At 40.0% G+C, this 20,305-nt stretch overlaps 1 protein-coding gene across 1 annotated transcript; it reads left to right on the forward strand.

Annotated features, from left to right (window-relative positions):
* Positions 1-12,191: 12,191 nt before the first annotated feature.
* LOC115821833 (interferon-induced very large GTPase 1-like) lies at positions 12,192-19,160 on the forward strand. Its single transcript, XM_030785620.1, has 3 exons — positions 12,192-12,589; positions 12,972-13,046; positions 14,138-19,160. Exons 1-3 carry the CDS (start codon positions 12,192-12,194, stop codon positions 19,158-19,160), a joined length of 5,496 nt encoding a protein of 1,831 aa, XP_030641480.1.
* The last annotated feature ends 1,145 nt before the right edge of the window (positions 19,161-20,305 follow it).

Genomic DNA, 20,305 nt, shown 5'->3' on the forward strand with positions numbered 1-20,305 from the left:
CAAAAGTTAACATTTGAAAACAGGTGTCTAGGTTTCTAATATCCACTACACAAGCTGTACAAATTCATTTTCCACTTTATTATAAACACCTACATTTGACCCACATTCACTGGCCACTCTATGAAATATATCAACCATATACCTACCACCCTAACCTCCCTCATACCTACCACCCTAACCTCCCTCATACCTACTTACCTAACCTCCCTCATACCTACCACCCTAACCTCCATCATACCTACCACCCTAAACTACCTCAAACCTACTTACCTAACCTCCCTCATACCTACTACCCCAACCTCCCTCATACCTACCACCCTAACCTCCCTCATACCTACCACCCTAACCTCCCTCATACCTACCATCCTAACCTCCCTCATACCTACCACCCTAGCTTCACTCATACCTACCACCCTAACCTCCCTCATACCTACCACCCTGACCTCCCTCATACCTACTTACCTAACCTCCCTCATACCTACCACCCTAACCTACCTCATACCTACTTACCTAACCTCCCTCATACCTACCACCCTAACCTCCCTCATACCTACCACCCTAACCTCCCTCATACCTACCATCCTAACCTCCCTCATACCTACCACCCTAACTTCACTCATACCTTCCACCCTAACCTCCCTCATACCTACCACCCTGACCTCCCTCATACCTACTTACCTAACCTCCCTCATACCTACCACCCTAACCTACCTCATACCTACTTACCTAACCTCCCTCATACCTACCACCCTAACCTCCCTCATACCTACCACCCTAACCTCCCTCATACCTACCATCCTAACCTCCCTCATACCTACCACCCTAACTTCACTCATACCTTCCACCCTAACCACCCTCATACCTACCACCCTAACCTCCCTCATACCTACCACCCTAACCTCCCTCATACCTACCACCCTAACCTCCCTCATACCTACCACCCTAACCTCACTCATACTTATCACCCTAACCTCCCTCATACCTACCACCCTAACCTCACTCATACCTACTTACCTAACCTCCCTCATATTTTGTTCCTGCTGGGTTGAGAGTGATCCAGCCAACAGTGGTCCTGTGGTCAGAACCAGATCGCTGATGAAGATCTAGAGAATGGATAACACGCCCTGTGCATGACAACAGATGGGCCATGGTCTCTAACTGTACACTAACGAGGTGTCTCCAGAACATATGTGTTTGCAAGAACGTGACCAGTGAGTGTTTGTGTTGTCAGACAGAGGAGTAAAAACACTGTATGAAATGATTAATTAAGACTCATTTTGTCCTGTGCAGTTTCAAACTTCTAATGAAACTGCTACAACCACTGTAAGATAATTCACATAAAACTACCCCAAGGAGATCAAAACCTGGCCCTTAAATCCAGATTTGGTCCTGCTTTTTCATATCACTGATAATTAATTGAATCATCTCTGTCCCTGATTCATCACCCTGTCATAACCCCTGACCAGGTGAAAGGAGGATTGTTCAGTGTAAGTTCAGTGAGTCAGACTTAAATAATAATAATCATCAGAAATCTCTCTGTGACAAATTAGTCAGGCCCTAAAGGGTGATAAGAAAAACAGGAAGTAGAATGTGACCAGTGTGATGATGAAGTGATTCTTACCAATCACGTCTATTGTAGTTTTGTCTGTCAGTGCTGGATCATTAGGAGTTTTCTTTATCATCACTGTGTACTCTCCACTGTCGCTCACAGTCACATTCAGTAACTCTAATGAACCAGTGTGTGGGTCCAGTCTAACTCTGTCACGGTAAACAGGGTTTATAAGGACGCCATCAGCGTCAGATGTAATAACAGGTTTTCCATTAAATGTCCAGCTGATGTCTTTCAGTGGTTTATCAGAAGTTCTGATGGTGGTGTTGATCCAAACACTTTCTCCTACTGCTCCATACACAGGTCCAGGAGACAACACCACATCACCACCCAAACACAGACCTGAGGAGACAACACCACATCACTACACAAACACACACCTGAGGAGACAACACCACATCACCACTCTTGTAATTGTGATGCAGTTTGTCAAATTGATAGACTGACACAGATAAACAATTTCTTGTCATCTTAGCACAGGAGATTAAATCATAGTTTTGGTTTTATATCTGTGATATCTTCTCTTCTTGAATGGCTACTATAATGTCTATAATGGCTATACTATCTAACACTACATCTTATTATTAATAACATTTTTATTAATTATTGTTAATAAAAATGAATCTGTGAATCCTCACTAAATTTCACTGTTTTTATAATGATTTTATTATATTTATATTCAGTGGTGCCGTTAGGTCCGATCATTCGGGACTGAATATTTTCACCCTGAAAAAGGAGGTGTTTATAGAAAAACTACAGACAGACTGTGTAACAGAGTGGAGATCTTGACTTACAGTGTCTGAAGGAGGGGGGAGTAATCAAACGCTACACAGTAAACACAGTGAAGTTAGAAGAGGCGCCCACCCAGACGAAACGCTCCGGTTTTCTTAGCTTCTTAGCCTGGGACTTGGCCCCTGATCTTTTCAATAGCTAGAAAAGCCCCTGTTTGTATTTCTATTTTGACGATGTTTCTGACCGGTCATCACAGATTCTGTATGGTTCTACAGGTTAAGTGTTGTGTTTGTTCTCTTTACTGATGTATTTTACTTAAACTGACATGATAGACAAAATCATAATTTTAAAACAGCAGAGGAGACGCATCTTTACTGTTTATGAATTACAGCTGTGCGACTCTGACCATGTGATTCCACATTATATATGAGAGGTGCAGTGATGGTAGGAAGAGAATCAATTCTATCAAAATCAATCATGTAGAAATAACTAATCAATACTTTACTTTTAAAAATGTAAACGCCCTCAGACGTATTTGAATAATCTTTAAAGAGAACAGAAATATACAGACAGTTTGTGTCATAATGAGACACACTGATGATTCTCTTTTCACTGTGAAGGAGTTATGAAGCGTCCTGGTGAATGACAGAGGAATTTTTAGTCGGTAAAATAAAAAAGAAACCGTGAAGCACTTCAGAATTTAAACAAATAAATGAATAAATGTCTCTATATTGGCAAACTCTTTTTTATTTTCTTACTTTTTTCACAGTCAGAGTACATGACAGAGACATAATCTGTATATATAGAAATTTAATTATAAAAATTAAAATATACAGAAACAATGTTATATTTAAGGTTTACATACTCACTGCCATGCGTGTGTGTGTGGGTGTAATTTTAATTTTTATAGTGAAATTTGTGACAGTTTGCGATAACTGGTTTAAAACCAATATCTTAAATATCAGTAAAACACTGAGTAAAACCAATGGAGAGGTGATGTGATGGTAAAAAGCAAATCAATTCTATTAAATCAATCATGTAGAATCAAAAAATAATCAATATCAGAATTGAGTGGAACAGAATGAAAATACAGTGCACACAGATTTTTAAAAGTATTCTCTAGAATTTTCCTCTTTTACTGAAGCAGACTGTACACTATCACAACTTCACTTCTGGTTTAAATAGATGAAGAAGAGAAAGAAGAAATGTATTGAAATGTCATTAAAAAAAATGCTCAGCTTTTGTTGAAAATGCGTTTTATGTCAGCGTTTAATACTGTTCTATTTGACTGTATACAATTCACAATTTCAAAACATTTAATACACCGTCACTAACACACACATGACAGACAAAAGCCCAGAGTTCACCTCTAAACTACATCATTGGTTTGAAAACAGATCATTTCATTAACACAGAGATTTTATCTTACAGGGTTCACATCACCCCTCAGAAAACACAATCAGCTCCACCATCAAATTACTCTCTTCAGGTTTATCCGGAGACTGTTTGATGTGAAATACGCATCCTCTCAAAGGGGATACACACGTATATAGTAAGACATGCTCAAATGATCACAGACAAGTCTAATTCACCAGTCACTCATATGATAAAATATAAAGCAGAGTGCAGTAAATACTGTGTGTTGATTCTTACCATGAAGATAAAGTGAAGAGATGAAATAGCTGAACATGTTCAGATCCATTGTCAGTTTGAGTAGAGGTGTGATTGTTACTGTGGTTATAACAGACTGTGTTGTGTTCTTACTCTACCTGACTCACACTGCTTTACTGACACACACAGTCATCAGAGAACCTCCCCTACCCATTTTAACTCACACTGCTCTACTGACACACACAGTCATCAGAGAACCTCCCCTACACATTTAACTCACACTGCTCTACTGACACACACACAGTCATTAGAGAACCTCCCCTACACATTTTAACTCACACTGCCCTACTGACACACACAGTCATTAGAGAACCTCCCCTACACATTTTAACTAACGCTGCTCTACTGACACACACAGTCATTAGAGAACCTCCCCTACACATTTAACTCACACTGCTCTACTGACACACACAGTCATTAGAGAACCTCCCCTACACATTTTAACTCACACTGCTCTACTGACACACACAGTCATTAGAGAACCTCCCCTACACATTTAACCTAACACTGCTCTACTGACACACACAGTCATTAGAGAACCTCCCCTACACATTTAACTCACACTGCTCTACTGACACACACAGTCATTAGAGAACCTCCCCTACACATTTTAACTCACACTGCTCTACTGACACACACAGTCATTAGAGAACCTCCCCTACACATTTAACCTGACACTGCTCTACTGACACACACAGTCATTAGAGAACCTCACCTACACATTTAACTCACACTACTCTACTGACACACACAGTCATTAGAGAACCTCCCCTACACATTTAACTCACACTACTCTACTGACACACACAGTCATTAGAGAACCTCCCCTACACATTTAACCTCACACTGCTCTACTGACACACACAGTCATTAGAGAACCTCCCCTACACATTTTAACTCACACTACTCTACTGACACACACAGTCATTAGAGAACCTCCCCTACACATTTAACTCACACTACTCTACTGACACACACAGTCATTAGAGAACCTCCCCTACACATTTAACCTCACACTGCTCTACTGACACACACAGTCATTAGAGAACCTCCCCTACACATTTAACTCACACTGCTCTACTGACACACACACAGTCATTAGAGAACCTCCCCTACACATTTAAACTAACACTGCTCTACTGACACACACACAGTCATTAGAGAACCTCCCCTACACATTTAAACTCACACTGCTCTACTGACACACACACAGTCATTAGAGAACCTCCCCTACACATTTAAACTCACACTGCTCTACTGACACACACACAGTCATTAGAGAACCTCCCCTACACATTTTAACTCACACTGCTCTACTGACACACACAGTCATTAGAGAACCTCCCCTACACATTTAACTCACACTGCTCTACTGACACACACAGTCATTAGAGAACCTCCCCTACACATTATAACTCACACTGCTCTACTGACACATACAGTCATTAGAGAACCTCCCCTACACATTTAAACTCACACTGCCTAATATCAGGGTTTTAGTCTGTTACAGGCTGACATTTCTATAATGCTGATGTGGAGCTATGTTTGTGTTTCAAATGAAAATCACATCTTCACATCTGTAACTGACAGTAAAGTATATATTCACATATTTCAAGTATTTTAAGACACTTTGCAAGGGTTTAAGACACTAATATAGATAATCAGGTCAGATCATTATTCAGGTCTGGATTATACTGCCCCTGTGTGGTTAAGTAAACTGTCATTTCACCAAAGAGAGAGTTTTTTTTTATGTGTTTCAGAGTAGTAACACTGAATGGTACAAACACATGCAAATTCTGTTAAACTCATCTTTCCCAAATTAACTGATGCAAAGTCTTTAACATCAAACGGAAGAAACAACAGGCCATGACGTTTGGAATATTTCCACTAACTCTTTTAAAATGGCAGAGACCATCTGCTTTCAGAGACTTTCACATGAATGTACTCGTCCTCTGTACCCAGTGGGTCTCCTACGGGAGCATTTGTGTGACCAAAGATCGTTCAACTTTGTCATGTCAGATTTAAGAAACAATCAAACATACTTCAAAAAATTATTGCAAATTTACCGCATAAACAGGATGAACCTTATCCATTCGTAAATGAACGTGCGTTCACAAGAATTGTGAATAAACTTTATTGACACTTCCATATATGACCCTATTTTACATTTTAATAAAACGATGTCCTAGACACGTGTTTTGGTGCGTTTTCTCCGTTTATTCCGTAACGGCACAGAAACACACATTACACCGACAGTTTTTCTGTGTCTGTTCTCTCCCCCTCCCAGGCCTCTTCTTCTACACGTCACTGTCCCAGCCAAGACCGCGCTTCATCCTTTTACCTCTATTGCCACCTAGTGCTCAACACATGCAACAGCATGAATGATAACACACAAAAAAACCCTCTACAAAATCCTGGAGGGGACACAAAAAGTGCGAGCATGGGGGGTGTGCCGCATAAACACCATGTCTGCAGACCATTTATGAACGTATTAAGCTTGGTGAATTAAAGAACGTGTTGAACGTGTTGTAGAACTTGTCAGGGAATTTCTTATTTTCATTCTTTTTCTTTCAAAAGGGTCTTATTCTGTCTGATGCATTCTTTTAAACTATCATTTCTCTTGAATTACTTTTCTCTACTATACAATTCCCTTTTCTTGCTGGAAAACACGCAACCACAAACCACGGAAATGCAGACACAACAGTAAACAAACACAAAGCGTGAAGGGACACACTAGCAACTAGTTTAATTACCTTAAATATCTAAGGTTTTTGTCACTCTTTTTTTTTAACTCAGTTTTGTCATGCACTCAGAGAAATCCAGATAAACATATAAACCGACCCAATTCTAAAGACTTTGCTAATATTAATATATCCCTACCATACGTTTGCTTTCATTACTGGGCCAACCAAATCCAGATGAGAACAGTTGCATTGCATTTATGTTTATTCATACAAGCCATAAGAACCATCTTCAAAAGAACAAATTCTATGGGTTTTGTCAGTGTTCTGTTGTTCTGCAGTTAAAAAGTAACAGGGGTGTCCAAACTTGATTAAGATTTTAATATACAGTACAGTCAAACTGTGATTCTTATCTCATTTGCCCCACTCATTATCTTATTCCCCTAAAGAATTGCTGGGTGATATTGCACTAAATGGCTTGACAGACTCCAGTCCTTATGGTATATTTACAATGAGGCCTATACTTGGCATCCAAATCAGAATGTACAGAGACAAACACAACAGCATCCAAAGTGCACACAAATAATGATGACTCAGCAGATGCCAGTATACAGTATGCAAGCATATAAAGATGAAGCAGAGATTAGGTTCGTCTAAGTCCTCTGTCCGCCTTTATAAGTGACAGCTCTGTTACCTCAGAGTTTTATAATGAAACGTTCAGTTCTTCCGGGAAATCATGCCACTTCACTGAAGCTTATGTAAAGAACGAACAATCACGCCATGGAGCTGTTACCATATTTGGTCAGTACTGTCCAAATGAAACTGAAAGTGAGAGAGCGTTTCCTTTTTTCAGTTCCGGGCGGCATAACTAAGAGTCAGTATGCCTGGAAGGTGGGCAACAGAGAAAGAGGTGCTGCTTGCACTTCCGACATTTAATCTTTTTTAACGAACTAGCCGCAGTCTTATGCAGGGTGTGGCTAATGTTACCATGTTTGACGAGTGTTGTCAAAAGGACTCTCACGGGATGAGATGTCTGGGTTTCCTTATTTGATTCCTCACCTGCTTTTTCCTGAAAAGAGGACAAGTAAAAAGTGAGTAAAAATGTAATTATTTTGATTGAAGCACCGTGACTAAAACAGACAGCACTTTATCATTGCTTTAGCGTATTTTCTCTTTATATCCTGATTTCCCGTTTCGTATCGGAAAACATAAAAATGTTTACCTCTGAGGGAAAGAAAACAAATAGATTTTTTAAAAAAGTATATATTTTTGATCATAAAATTAAAGAAATTTATAACGGATTTGAATTTTTTTTTTAACTAGAAACCATGAGAACATCTTAACAGCTTGACCTGCTGGTCACCGCTATGATGTTTATATGTTTCTCTTAAACCTGTTAAACACTATCGAACCACAAATGACTCACGTCAAAGCTTCACAGGTTTAAGTATATTGACATATTACTGCTTTAAGTACGCCTAACTGACCATAGTTTGGCAAGAGTACAATATTGATCGAATACATGATTTGGTCATTGTCTTCCCTATTTGAGTACTGTATTTTTTAAAATTTTAATCACAAATTACGAGCGAAGATTTTGTATGTGAGTTGGGCATGTTCATCCTATGACATGTCTGGAAATGGTAACGCGCCGTCAAGACGGCTGTAGTTCTGTGAGCTCTTCCTTAAATGGAATTTTATTGTTCATTTATTCACACTATTTTATGCAACAACCCTATTTAACGCTATAATATATTATAACGCTACATTTTTTGAACGTCATGATCACTTACAATAGACAGACTTTGATCGACATCACATCTACGATGGGTATGCATTTTATAGCCAAAAATTATTCAGCAGAGTCAGCGGACTTCCATTTGACGCTAAAGTTAGGTTTTATCAATGTCAGAGGCGTTGCTTGTTGGCAACCTGATCAGTGATCTTGATGGGTATGTGTGAAACTTGGTTAAAGCCAGACGTTTTTCTCCCTTTAAATGAAGCTTCACCCCCTAACTCTTCCTTCTCCTATGCTGCAAGGGCAGCAAAGAAAGATGAGGGTGTAGCACTAATCTATAATACTAAATTTACTCCTAACACCCTTAGTTTACCTAATTTTGCTTCCTTTGAGTTGCTCTCCATGAGGCAATCCTGCACCACCTGGTCTTTTCTCATAGCAGTGCTGTGTCATCCCCTGGGGCCCTGCAGTCCATTTCTAGATGAGTTCTCTGCAGTTATCTGGATTACTCTAACTAGAGTGGATAAAATCGTGACACTGGGGGACTTTAAGATCCACATCAATAACAGGTCTGATTCACTTAATAAAGCTTTTACAGCTTTTTTACGGACAGCGTAAATTCTACCCTGCGTAGTGTACTCAATATAGTAGCACCATTAACTATAAAAAAAAATATGTACGTATGTAAAGCCCTTTGAGACTATAAATAGTGATATTGAGCTCTAAATAAACCTATTATTATTATTATTATTATTATTATTGTTGTTGTTGTTATTATTAAACGTAATAAGAGATGGTTAAAGAATGAATGCTTATATGAAAAGAGGTGTGTTTTCTTTATCAGCAAAATTGGGCTGGTCATTTTTGACAGGAAACACAACACATGCCAAATTCTAAATTTTGTGAAAAAAAAAAAAAAAAAGAGAATTCCTCTATATTAAACCAGGTGGTACAATTTCATCTAAAAGAGGCCTATAAACTATACATGTACAGAGATGTGTATAACTTTTGATAATTATGAGGAACAAAGTTGTCAAAGGGTCCTAATCAAAATCAGATCATCGGTTATGTCCAGTGAAGCTTTATCAATTTTGACCGGAAACACAACAAATGTTGCTACGTTGTGAAATTGTAATTTTTGGACGTTTTTAAGAAGCACATTGCTTAAACTTAAGCGTACGCCTGTCACCGATGATCACTCAAATTACACTGTAACTGAGCACAATATGAGAGGTATAACATTTACTACGGTTGGGACAGCGGAAGAATTGGTTTTCACACATTACATAATTTAGTCTTCCATTCCCATGGTAACCAATGCTTTCTCTCCTTGTCTCCCTTGGGTTAGGGCTGGACTGTTTCAACACTGCCATTTTCCTTGGAAGGACGCAACACACCTAATCCCTCGCCATCGGCGGAGGTACATTTTGTGGCTGTTGAGTCAAGTTGAATGATTTATCAGCACAAAACCTACCTGATCTGAAATGAATTGATCTGAACATTTGCACAGATAGAAAATGCTAATGTTGGGAATAACAGAGAGGAGGGGAAAAAAAGCAAAGATAACTAATACTAGAACCGTCAAGACTTCACCTTACCTTGATCTGCTGCAAATGGTCAATTTTACCACAATATCTAATAGACTTGATACTGATACAAAGTGTAAACTATCACCAATAATAATGCATTGGTATTGTCCTCATGGAAAGTTAGTTTCCACAGTTCGGGGTCAGAACAAAAACCCACAGAGAACACAAAACATAAAAGAACAGAGCGATCATATCACCAGAATTAGCACATTTAAGACAAGGGGAGTTATCCATTTTACAAATCAATGGCTAACGGGACAAACCTTTTTTAATTTGGGCAGTCCCGCAAAGGGAAAGTGATAGCGCCACCCTGAAGGCAGCAGTTAAAAACATCAGTGCTCCAATCGCTGTCCAGCTGCCATGATGAAATGTGCTTTCCTTTGAACAGCTTGTTCATGAAGGGTCATCAGATTTACAAGGCTTGAGCTGGTGATCTAAGATGCAGTATCAGCGATTGAAACCAGTTTGTTTTTACTATTTCTAGAGAGCAAGGAAAAGAAATGCCCATTTTACAGTATGAAAGTGTTACACTCCTGAAGAGTGGAGAAATGTAGTGTTTAAAGAAAGCTCACAAAACACCGTGCTGCTTCGTCAGGTTGCCAGTTGTAATGATATGGAAAAGCAACTAGCTCGCAGCAGCACATCCCCCCAATCAACAGGCAGCGCCCTCTACTGGTTACCCCAAAGAAACATATCTGAAACAATTTGAAATCTCATGGAGGGCCTTACCCATAGGTGTATTGTCCTCCCCCCCCCCAGGCTAACTGGGTATACCCTGAGGCTCATTGTCACCATATACCACAAAAGCAGGGCTTTAGGAAAGAATTCATCATTGGAATGAGAGTAAAACTGGTTCCTGATTGCACTGGTAATAATAAATAATAGGTAATAATAATGTCATTTGGGAGGGAACGCAAAAACAGCCCCCGATCCACGTGTTGAGTAGTCCTGGCCTAGAGGCTGCAGGAGCACATTGTACATATGTCCCATTGTTCCCCACTATCAACACTTTCTCTCCTTGCAGGAATCCCACCGTGTCTGCCTGGGGATAGAGCTCCTTACTGGGGTCATTCTCCTTGGACAAATGCATCACTCATGATCCCTCACCATCTGTGAAGGTAAAACATGTGACTGTTGACTCCTGTTTAATGATTAACCAGCACACAACCTCCATATGTGGCAAATGATCTGAGCATGGCTGAGCAGCTGAAAAGTGCAAATGTTGGGAACAATAAAGTGAAGAAAAAATTAAAAGGTTATTAATAAATTTCAGTAAGAAAATATTAACAGAAGATTGTGACAAATAAGAGTTAAACATGACAGAATGGCCAAGGAAGGGCAGTTCAGGAATTAAAGCTTGCTCTGCAGAAACTGCATGTATAATAAATACGTAATAGTGTAGTTTCTGCCAATGTCTCTGTGTTAAGCTAAGCATCGTGCTAAGCATTATTCACTGAGCATAACTGAGCATTAATGTGGTCACCTGTGCTGTTGTTGGAACCATCTATACATGTCATCAAGATTGTTCACAAAACAACAACAACAACAACAATAACAACAACAAAGCTCTCCGCTCAACTGTGGGCTAAGGGTAACAAGATAGTACAGTTATAAAACTTAATTGTTATATTACATCATAAATTAGTAAAAACTGCTGGAAACATTTTATGTGACTACTGTTCAAATGATGGTAATGTATGAATTTGCTCACTAATACACACAGTCATGGGGCCTGTTTTTGAATACGATTAAAATAATGGCAACATTCAGAAGTATAAAGTGATGACTTGAGGGATGAAAAAGGATTGTTTAAAAAAAGTAAATTAAGTGAAAATAAAATTGTATAATATACTTACACCTTGTATTTGAAAGCATAAATTTAATTACAACTAAATTTCATTTCTATCAATTTATTTTTGTTCCTCCAGGAAATATGAAACACAGAAGAAAATCATTGTGGAAGACACATTGAAGACACTGTTCATTTTATTACTTTTGAAATTCAGACCTTTAGACACATGTGGTACTGTATATTTGAGGTGAAACAATGTTAGGAAATTATGGAATAACACCTTGACAACATCTGCAGTTAGGAAATGAAGATAAACGTGTGACCAATCAGACATCTTTGAGAAGATAAAAGAATACTTGAAAAGTGTTAGAAGGCCAGAATGGAGTTATTCAAAGAAAATATAGCACGGGTTAAGGAAAATCTGATGGAGCTTGAGAATTTGTTTAAGGAGGGTAAAGATCGAAATGATGCTAAAGTAAAAGACATGGAAGACAAGATCCGCATTGCTTTCGATGTCCCGAGGGAAAGCTGGATGAACACCGGTCAAACTCTGAAGGATGTCATAGAAATCTTGCGTAAACAGCTGGACATTGTACAGAGTTCAACACTCTCATCCGAGATGATTTCAGATAAGGATGTTCTGAAGAATGCATCTGGGGGTCTGGCTTTGGAAGGGGTTTACAAAACCAGGAATCCTGAAGACTTCCTGGTGAAAAGAGATCAGCTCATTGAGATTCCAGATTCATTTTCACTTACCGGCCCAAAGCAAAATACCAGGTACGAGCAGAAAGAATTTTCATCCCACAAATCTGAAACAGTTTTCCACAAAGTCATGGAGAAACTAGGCTATAGCTTTAGCTGCTCATTGAACATTGGATTCAAAGGCTTCAGCTTTGGCTTTGGAGTGGAGAAAAGTCAATTTAGCGAGACAGAGGAAACAAGTTCAAATTCACGAGAAGAGTCCTTCATCCTCCACACAAAGTACAACTACATCCCCCTTGCATCTGGATTTTTTCAGCGAGATAAACTCAAGCTTTCCACTGGGGCTGTTAATGCCCTTAAAGAAATTGAGAAGGTCATTTTGCATTCGAATGACCGCAAAACACAAACCAACAAAGTGAGACGTTTTTATGAGAGATTTGGGTCCCATGTTAACCAGGGCCCTCTACACTTCGGTGGAGTTTTCTGGTGGAGAGCTTCTGCCTCAGGCTTCAGAAGTAAAGATCTGTCGGAGGTAAAAAAGTTGACTTCTGAATCTCTAAAAGTTTACTCTTGTGTTGGATTCGGATTTGGTGCGCTATCTATCTCAGGCAAAGCAACAGCATCCTCCACACAGCTGAGAGGATCTTTCACTGGGAAACACAGAGAGGACCTGATGAGTCAAGTGCAGCTGTCAGTCAGTAAAACTGGTGGTCCTGCTGAGATTGATGATCACTGGCTGTGGAAATCCCATCTTGTTGCTAATAACAGAACCTGGAGTGTTATTGACAGAGGAACAACCCTGATTCCTGTCTGGGAAATAGTGATGGCTTCTCACAGAGGTGATTTCAAAGACGTGTCCAATTTAGGCAGAATATTGATGGAAGCATACGCAGATATCACTAAAGAAACCGTTGAAGAGGTGTGGGGAGAGAACATTCTTTCTGAAGTGGAAAAAGCAAAAACTCTGATTCAGTCAGTAAAGGGGTGGAGTGCCTCTGACTGTGGATCCTACTTGACACAGTTGTTGGACTTAAAAACCAGGCTCTTTGAGAAAACAGGATCCCACAAAACCTGGTTTCTGGAATGTCTCTCAAATGAGACACTTCACAAGTACCTGTTTGAAGTGGTTACAGTTAACAGCAGATCCCCAGCTGTAGACTTGAGAATTTTGATGCGCTCTCTGTTGGAACCTGATCTTTATGAACTGGGGAACTTCCCAAACAGAAAGACAATTGTGAATTGGGCCTACCACACTGAAGAAGACTTCCATGAACAAGTTTTGGTGTCTGAATTCTCAGACCTAGACAGAATCTTGCAGTGTGTCAAAAAGGAATTGGAGGACAGCAGACACGCCTTCAGTTCTTCTGAACAGGATCGCAGTGCAAAAAAAAAAGCTACAAACACTGTAACCCTCTCACTGAATTCATTTTGTAATTCCTTGGCAGAAAATGATCAAAAGGAAGCTGAACTGCTGATACTATCCATAATCACCGTCGTAGGATACCGCAGAGAATATAAGACATTTAATCATGTTCTGGATATGAATGAAATCATATTCTTACAGTCTGAACTGCAGAAAGCATTTAGCATATACTCCTCTCTAAAAGAACAGTGTTCCATTAGGGCTCAGGCCTACCTGTTGCAGACAGCTTTGACTGTTTCCACTGACAAAGACATCACGATTTCACCCAAAGAAAAGGGAGAAAGATTGCAGCTCATACAAACACAACTGAAGAACAATCTTTCAACTCACATTGAATCAGTGATTGAGAAAAGCCATGATGATTGGGAGTCCCTGGAGAGGGCATTACATTCCATCATTACCGGCACCCAGATGAGTGATGGAAGTGCAACAGTCGAGGTGGCTGTCTCTCAGTTGGAAAATATACTAGTGAAGCAAGTGGCACCTTTAACTGAGGTTCAGACAACCGATGAGCAGAATACACCAGTGAATAACAAAAGTGAAAAAACTAGAAGCTTTATGGATTTGCTTCTGAAGTTGGGCCTCCAAGACTCCTACCCCAAAAAGATGATAAAATCTAATGTTCTTCTCATAGACAAATTATCTCTGAGTGTAAAAGAGCCCAAAACAGAGAAAGACTTGAGCTCCCTTTATCTCTACAAACTCATGACATTGGACTACAGAGCCAGGTATCTGTTTGTAAAACCTGAGGCAACTAACATGGATTTTGGGGAGGATGGTGCAAATGCTGAAGATGATGATGATGATGACTTCTTTGATTTTGTTGATAAATCAGACACGGTGGTGAGAGTCAAACTGGCACAAATTCACCCAATGGATGTGCACATGGCCATTTTCCACTGCTCCAATGATTTCCTGCGACAGTACATTTTTACGAAACTCTCTGCTTGTCAGTTTAGCCTACCCTTCTTGGTACCTAACCCCTGTACAGATGAAGTGGAATTCCCTCTCTGGGCACTCCGACACATCAGAAAATCATGGCAAACCAAAATACAAACTGCATCTAGCGGCTGTGGGAAGTACTACAACAGACAAATGTTCAACACACCAGTGCCAATTGTTTCCTTCATTAGATTGGGAGTTTCTGATTCCAACTCCAAGTCCCAGATATTGGACGGTGTCATTAGCGAACAGAAGCACAGTGTGTTCTTCCACCGTCATTGCAAAGGCAGCACTCCAGACAGCCTGCTCATGAATGGAGTTGTGGAGATTGCATGGTACTGTCCTGGAGGAAAGGAAGACGACGTATTTGATGACTGTGTGGCCTTTCTGAACCTTCATGGTGATGCAGCAGAACACCCAAAACAACTCGAGTTTCTTCAAGCAGTAAGTACAGTCAATGTGCTTCTACTTTCAGAGCACCCTCTGAGTGAAACCGCTAAAGAGGTCTCCCATAAACTGTCCAAGTCCTCTGTCCCCTTGATCTGCTTGTTCTCAGGTAAGGATAATATTCAGCCATCAAAAAAACCCACAAAGGTGAGGCTAGCTGCAAAGAACAGGAATCAGGCTAAATTTACAGAGGAACTGATTTCAAGCATCAAACAGTGCATCAGTAAATATAAACAGACTGCAACAATTGAAAGGTGCTGTGAAGAGGCAAGGAAACTGCAGTTCATAGTCGACGAGGATAAGCCATCATGCAAGGATGGGTACGAAAAGGCCCAGACATTAATGTGCCTTCTGAAAGATGTGAAGGATGTATCCACCCTGAAGGAGAGGATTTTACCACTGCAAGGTAAACTGTGGCATGACTGGTGCAACAAGAACAAAGAGCAGTATCGACTGCAAGTCAGAGAAAAGGAAAGTATCGAACAGCAGCAGAGTAAAATCTCAGCTCAGATGACCAAGATCCGTAAGGAACAACTTCGTGAAGCCACTCCTCTCAATGACTTCATGAGATCATTCTTGGAATGCTTGACAACGCCTGCTCAGTTTGAAGGCACACGTCTGTACATGCTGCAGTGGCTTAGGATCCTCCTAGATGATCTCACCACTGATGAGCTTGCATTGCTTGAAGAGGACTATAACTCAACTTGGAGAAAAATGAAAAATGTATCCAAAGATAAAGAAAAAGCATCTCTTGTACAATCTCTGCAAACCAAGCTGGACAGAATAACAGACAAAATGGCCGCTACTACAGTTGGACTTCAGCATATTATGAGAGAGGTCAGTCAACTCTATGAGGCCATTCAGATGTGCACACAAGCCAAGAAAAATACTAAACAATATGCCACACTGCCAAAAATAGGGGTGACAATGCTGCTCTCTGGGTATCCACTAGAAATAATGGATGGGGATGCTGCCCATGTGCCTTTAACATGGATTAACGCTGTCCTGGATGAGCTCATCAAAACCCTTGGAGACAAAAAGGTGTTTGTTCTGTCCATTTTGGGGCTTCAAAGCTCTGGGAAATCCACACTGCTGAACACCATGTTCGGTCTTCAGTTTGCTGTGAGCGCTGGAAGATGTACACGCGGAGCCTTTATGCAGCTAGTAGAAGTGGACTCCAGCATTAGAAATGACCTCGGATATGACTTTGTCCTCATTGTGGACACAGAGGGACTCAGATCTCCAGAACTCAGTACAAAGATATCACTGAACCATGACAACGAGCTTGCCACTTTCATCATCGGACTTGGCGACGCAACAGTCATCAATATCATGGGGGAGAACCCTTCTGAGATGCACGACATTCTTCAGATTTGCGTGCAGGCCTTCTTGAGAATGAAACAGGTTAAAATCACACCTAGTTGCATTTTTGTGCACCAGAATGTTGCAGAATCATCAGCTGGAGATAAAAACATTGAGGGGAGGAGACGTCTCCTGGAGAGACTGGATGAAATGGCTCAACTGGCAGCAAAAGAGGAGAATGTTGATGGTGTCACTTGCTTCAGTGATGTCATACACTTTGACATTGAAACACAAGTTTTTTACTTCAAAAATCTTCTACAGGGAGACCCTCCCATGGCCCCACCTAATCCCTCATATAGCCAGAATGTTCAAGAACTGAAGATCAAGCTCCTAACAGCTGCATCATGGCAGGAGAAATGTAAATTTTCCTCACTGTCAGAATTCAAATATAGAGTTTCTGACCTTTGGACTGCACTACTGCAAGAGAACTTTGTGTTCAGCTTCAAAAACACAGTTGAAATGATGGTGTACAGCTCTTTGGAAAGTAAGTATGGAGATTGGTCATGGCACCTGAGGAAATTTTCCCTGAGCCTTCAGACAAAACTGGAGAATCAGATCGCTAGCAACTTAATTCAGAATGTGACTTTTGCAGATCTGATGAAAAAGTATGACAAAGTCTATGAACCTCTCAAGACTGAGATAGAGAAGTATTTCAAAGAAGACAAAAACAAAGAGACCCTCATAAAGTGGAAGACAAATATTGACAAGCGTTTTGAAAGCCTGAAGAGTGAGCTCATTGATGGGACTCTGAAAAAATGTAAGGAATTACTCACCTCCAAGCAAAACAGGTCAGAGCTGGACAAGAGGAAAACCCAATACACAAATGAGCTGACTCAGCAGAGCAAACGCCTAGCATCTAAACTTAAAACACAGCAACTGACAGATAAGCAGGTGACGAAGAAGTTTGATGATCTCTGGAGTAACTGGACAGCTGAGGTGTTGAAATCACAACCCCCTGAGGAGCCACTGAATGTGAAAGCTGTAGTGGAATCAGTCCTCCTAAGCCAGTTCCGTAAACAACCAGGCATCCAAGATAAAATTAAAAAAGGATTGTTTAAGTTTGATCCAAAAAAACACATTCAGCAAAATGTCTTTCAAAGGACATATGATTGGGTACGTGGCAGAGGACATGATGTAGAGGTTCTCAAAAATGATGTTATTCATGCAGTCAACAAATACATCACTGCCAAAGAAAATGACAAGAAGGATTTTGATCAGAACTTCATTTATGAAATTTTATCAAATATTGAAAAGGACATTCTTGCATTTGAGGACAAACCAGATGCTCATAAATTCACCCAAGAATTCAGGGTGGACTTGTCTGTCTATCTTTGTCTCAAAAATGTTTCAAGATTTCAGAAGATGCATGAGGAATTCAAGACTGCAAATGATCCACTAACATATCTGCAAAGTCAAAGAGACAAATATTTCCAATCTTTCAAAAACTACTGCAAAGGAGCCAGCTCTGTGAAAATATTTGTTGATTTTCTGTGTGACCACATCACACCAGAGGTTCTGAAGGCAGCAAATGAGAAACTCAGTCAGCAGATAGCAGATGAGTTGAAGCTCAACAACCAAGCTCTCAGTGGCAACCGATCAAATCTTGAAAATCATATACTAAAACATCTGGCAACTCAGGAGGACTTCAGCATGTATGAGGAGTATATTGATTACCCAAAGAGATACTTTGAAAGATTTATCCAGGAAAAGGTGGATGAATTTTGTTGTGATACCAAAAAGCTGGGCACAATCCATCAGGAGAGCCTGGAGACCATGAAAAATCAGTTATTAACAGCAAGCACAGATGTAACTACAGAAGTGGATGAAAAGGCAGGCAATGCAAGCATGTGGCTTGACTTGTTCTGTAGAAATGTGGGGCATCTCATTACAATAATGAGAAATGAATTGCATTGCATTGAAAATGAAGACATCAAAGACTGGCAGTTCTTTAAAGAGATGATGGCCAAATCCCTGGAAGAGATGATTAAGGACGAAAAGATGGATGTGGAGGCACTGAGAGAGAAACCTACCAAAATTCTTTTTCAGCAGGTCGAGGGCTGTTGGGCCCAGTGTCCTTTCTGCAAAGCCATCTGCACAAACACCATCCCCAACCATGATAAAAGACACAGCGTTAGGTTTCATCGCTGTGAGGCTCTGGCTGGCTACCATTATCATAACACAGACCATTTTTCTGTAGATTTTTGTACCACATCAGTTAACAGTGATGCAAAATTCTTTGCTCGTAAGAAGGATAAATGGATCCCCTTCAAGACATATAGGGATGCTGGAGACCCATACGATACATGGAGCATTACTGCAGATGGCAGTGAGCAGCGCTACTGGAAATGGTTCATCTGTAAGTTTCAGTCAGAATGGGAGCAAAAGTATGGATATAAATTCAAAGACCGTGGAAATATCCCAGATGAATGGAACAGTTTCACAAGAGAATCTGCTTTGGAAGAGTTGCATTAACAGTTTCATCGAGTATGGATGAGAACACATGCAATTTGTTCATCCACCATCGTAAATTAGGTAACTGTGTCAAACTTCGGTCATTTCAAAGTGAGGATTCTTCAGTGCTTGAACTCTAATAATATATGATTACGTATACTATGAATAATGCTACGAGAGCGATATGCTACTATTGTCAGTAAAACTTCCAAATGCATTTCAACTGACTGAAAATTGTTTCTTCAGAGTTGTTGTTGATCAGTTCTTGTGTGTAAAATATCCTGTACTAATGCATATTCTTGAAATCAAATAATTAAGCTTGTTTCTGAACTCCATCCATTAATTTCAAGTTTTACTTATTCACCGATTTGTTTTAAAACCTTACTGATTTAGAGTCACATGAAATTGTCACCATAGTGACTATCTGTATCCGCCCCTTATCTGAATGAAAGATTATTCTTTTTTTCAGATTTGACTTAAAGTCGTTAAACTACATAATGCTCTTGTTTTTGGCTGGTTTTTCAACATTTTCCTCTTTAAGGTGTAGGGACAGAAATTGTGCCACAGTCAGCGATACCCATTTTCATACTGTATCATGTACATAACCTTACTCTGTGTAGGCCAGCAGTTAACAAGAACCTTTTGTCTGTTAAGTTTATGATTCTCTCTCGCTTATCTACTGAGGGGCTTAGCGACAGGCCCTAGGAACAGGCCCAAGCTTCCCAGGCTATGAACATTCCATAAGGTGTCTGACTGCACAGGGCATTGCCGTGGATGCTGAGGGCCCTCTCAGTCTCCACCCAAAGTGATGTTCTTGTTCGCAATGTGTAAGTGTAGAGAAAACAACCTTTGTAACCCTAGAAGAAGAAATCCCTGTTGTTCTCTGTTTTGCAAATCACCAATCACATGCAAGCGATGCCTGTTTACAATCTCTGTATAAATGTCTGTGCTTGAAATGTGAGAGCTGAGTTTGTCCTCTTTTCTGTTATTTTGTTTTCTTTTGTACATACTTTGGTTTACTGAAGTATGACTCCTTTACAGCCTTTCGAATATTTAATACCTTTTTGGGTATTTGTCAAAGAAATATCCCTCCAACCTTGTGGTTGTTTTTACATGACAAAGGAAAAGGAATCTAGATTGATGTGCAACTTTCTTTTGAAGATAGT

This window comes from Chanos chanos, chromosome 9, assembly GCF_902362185.1.
Source record: "Chanos chanos chromosome 9, fChaCha1.1, whole genome shotgun sequence".
Taxonomy (NCBI): domain Eukaryota; kingdom Metazoa; phylum Chordata; class Actinopteri; order Gonorynchiformes; family Chanidae; genus Chanos; species Chanos chanos.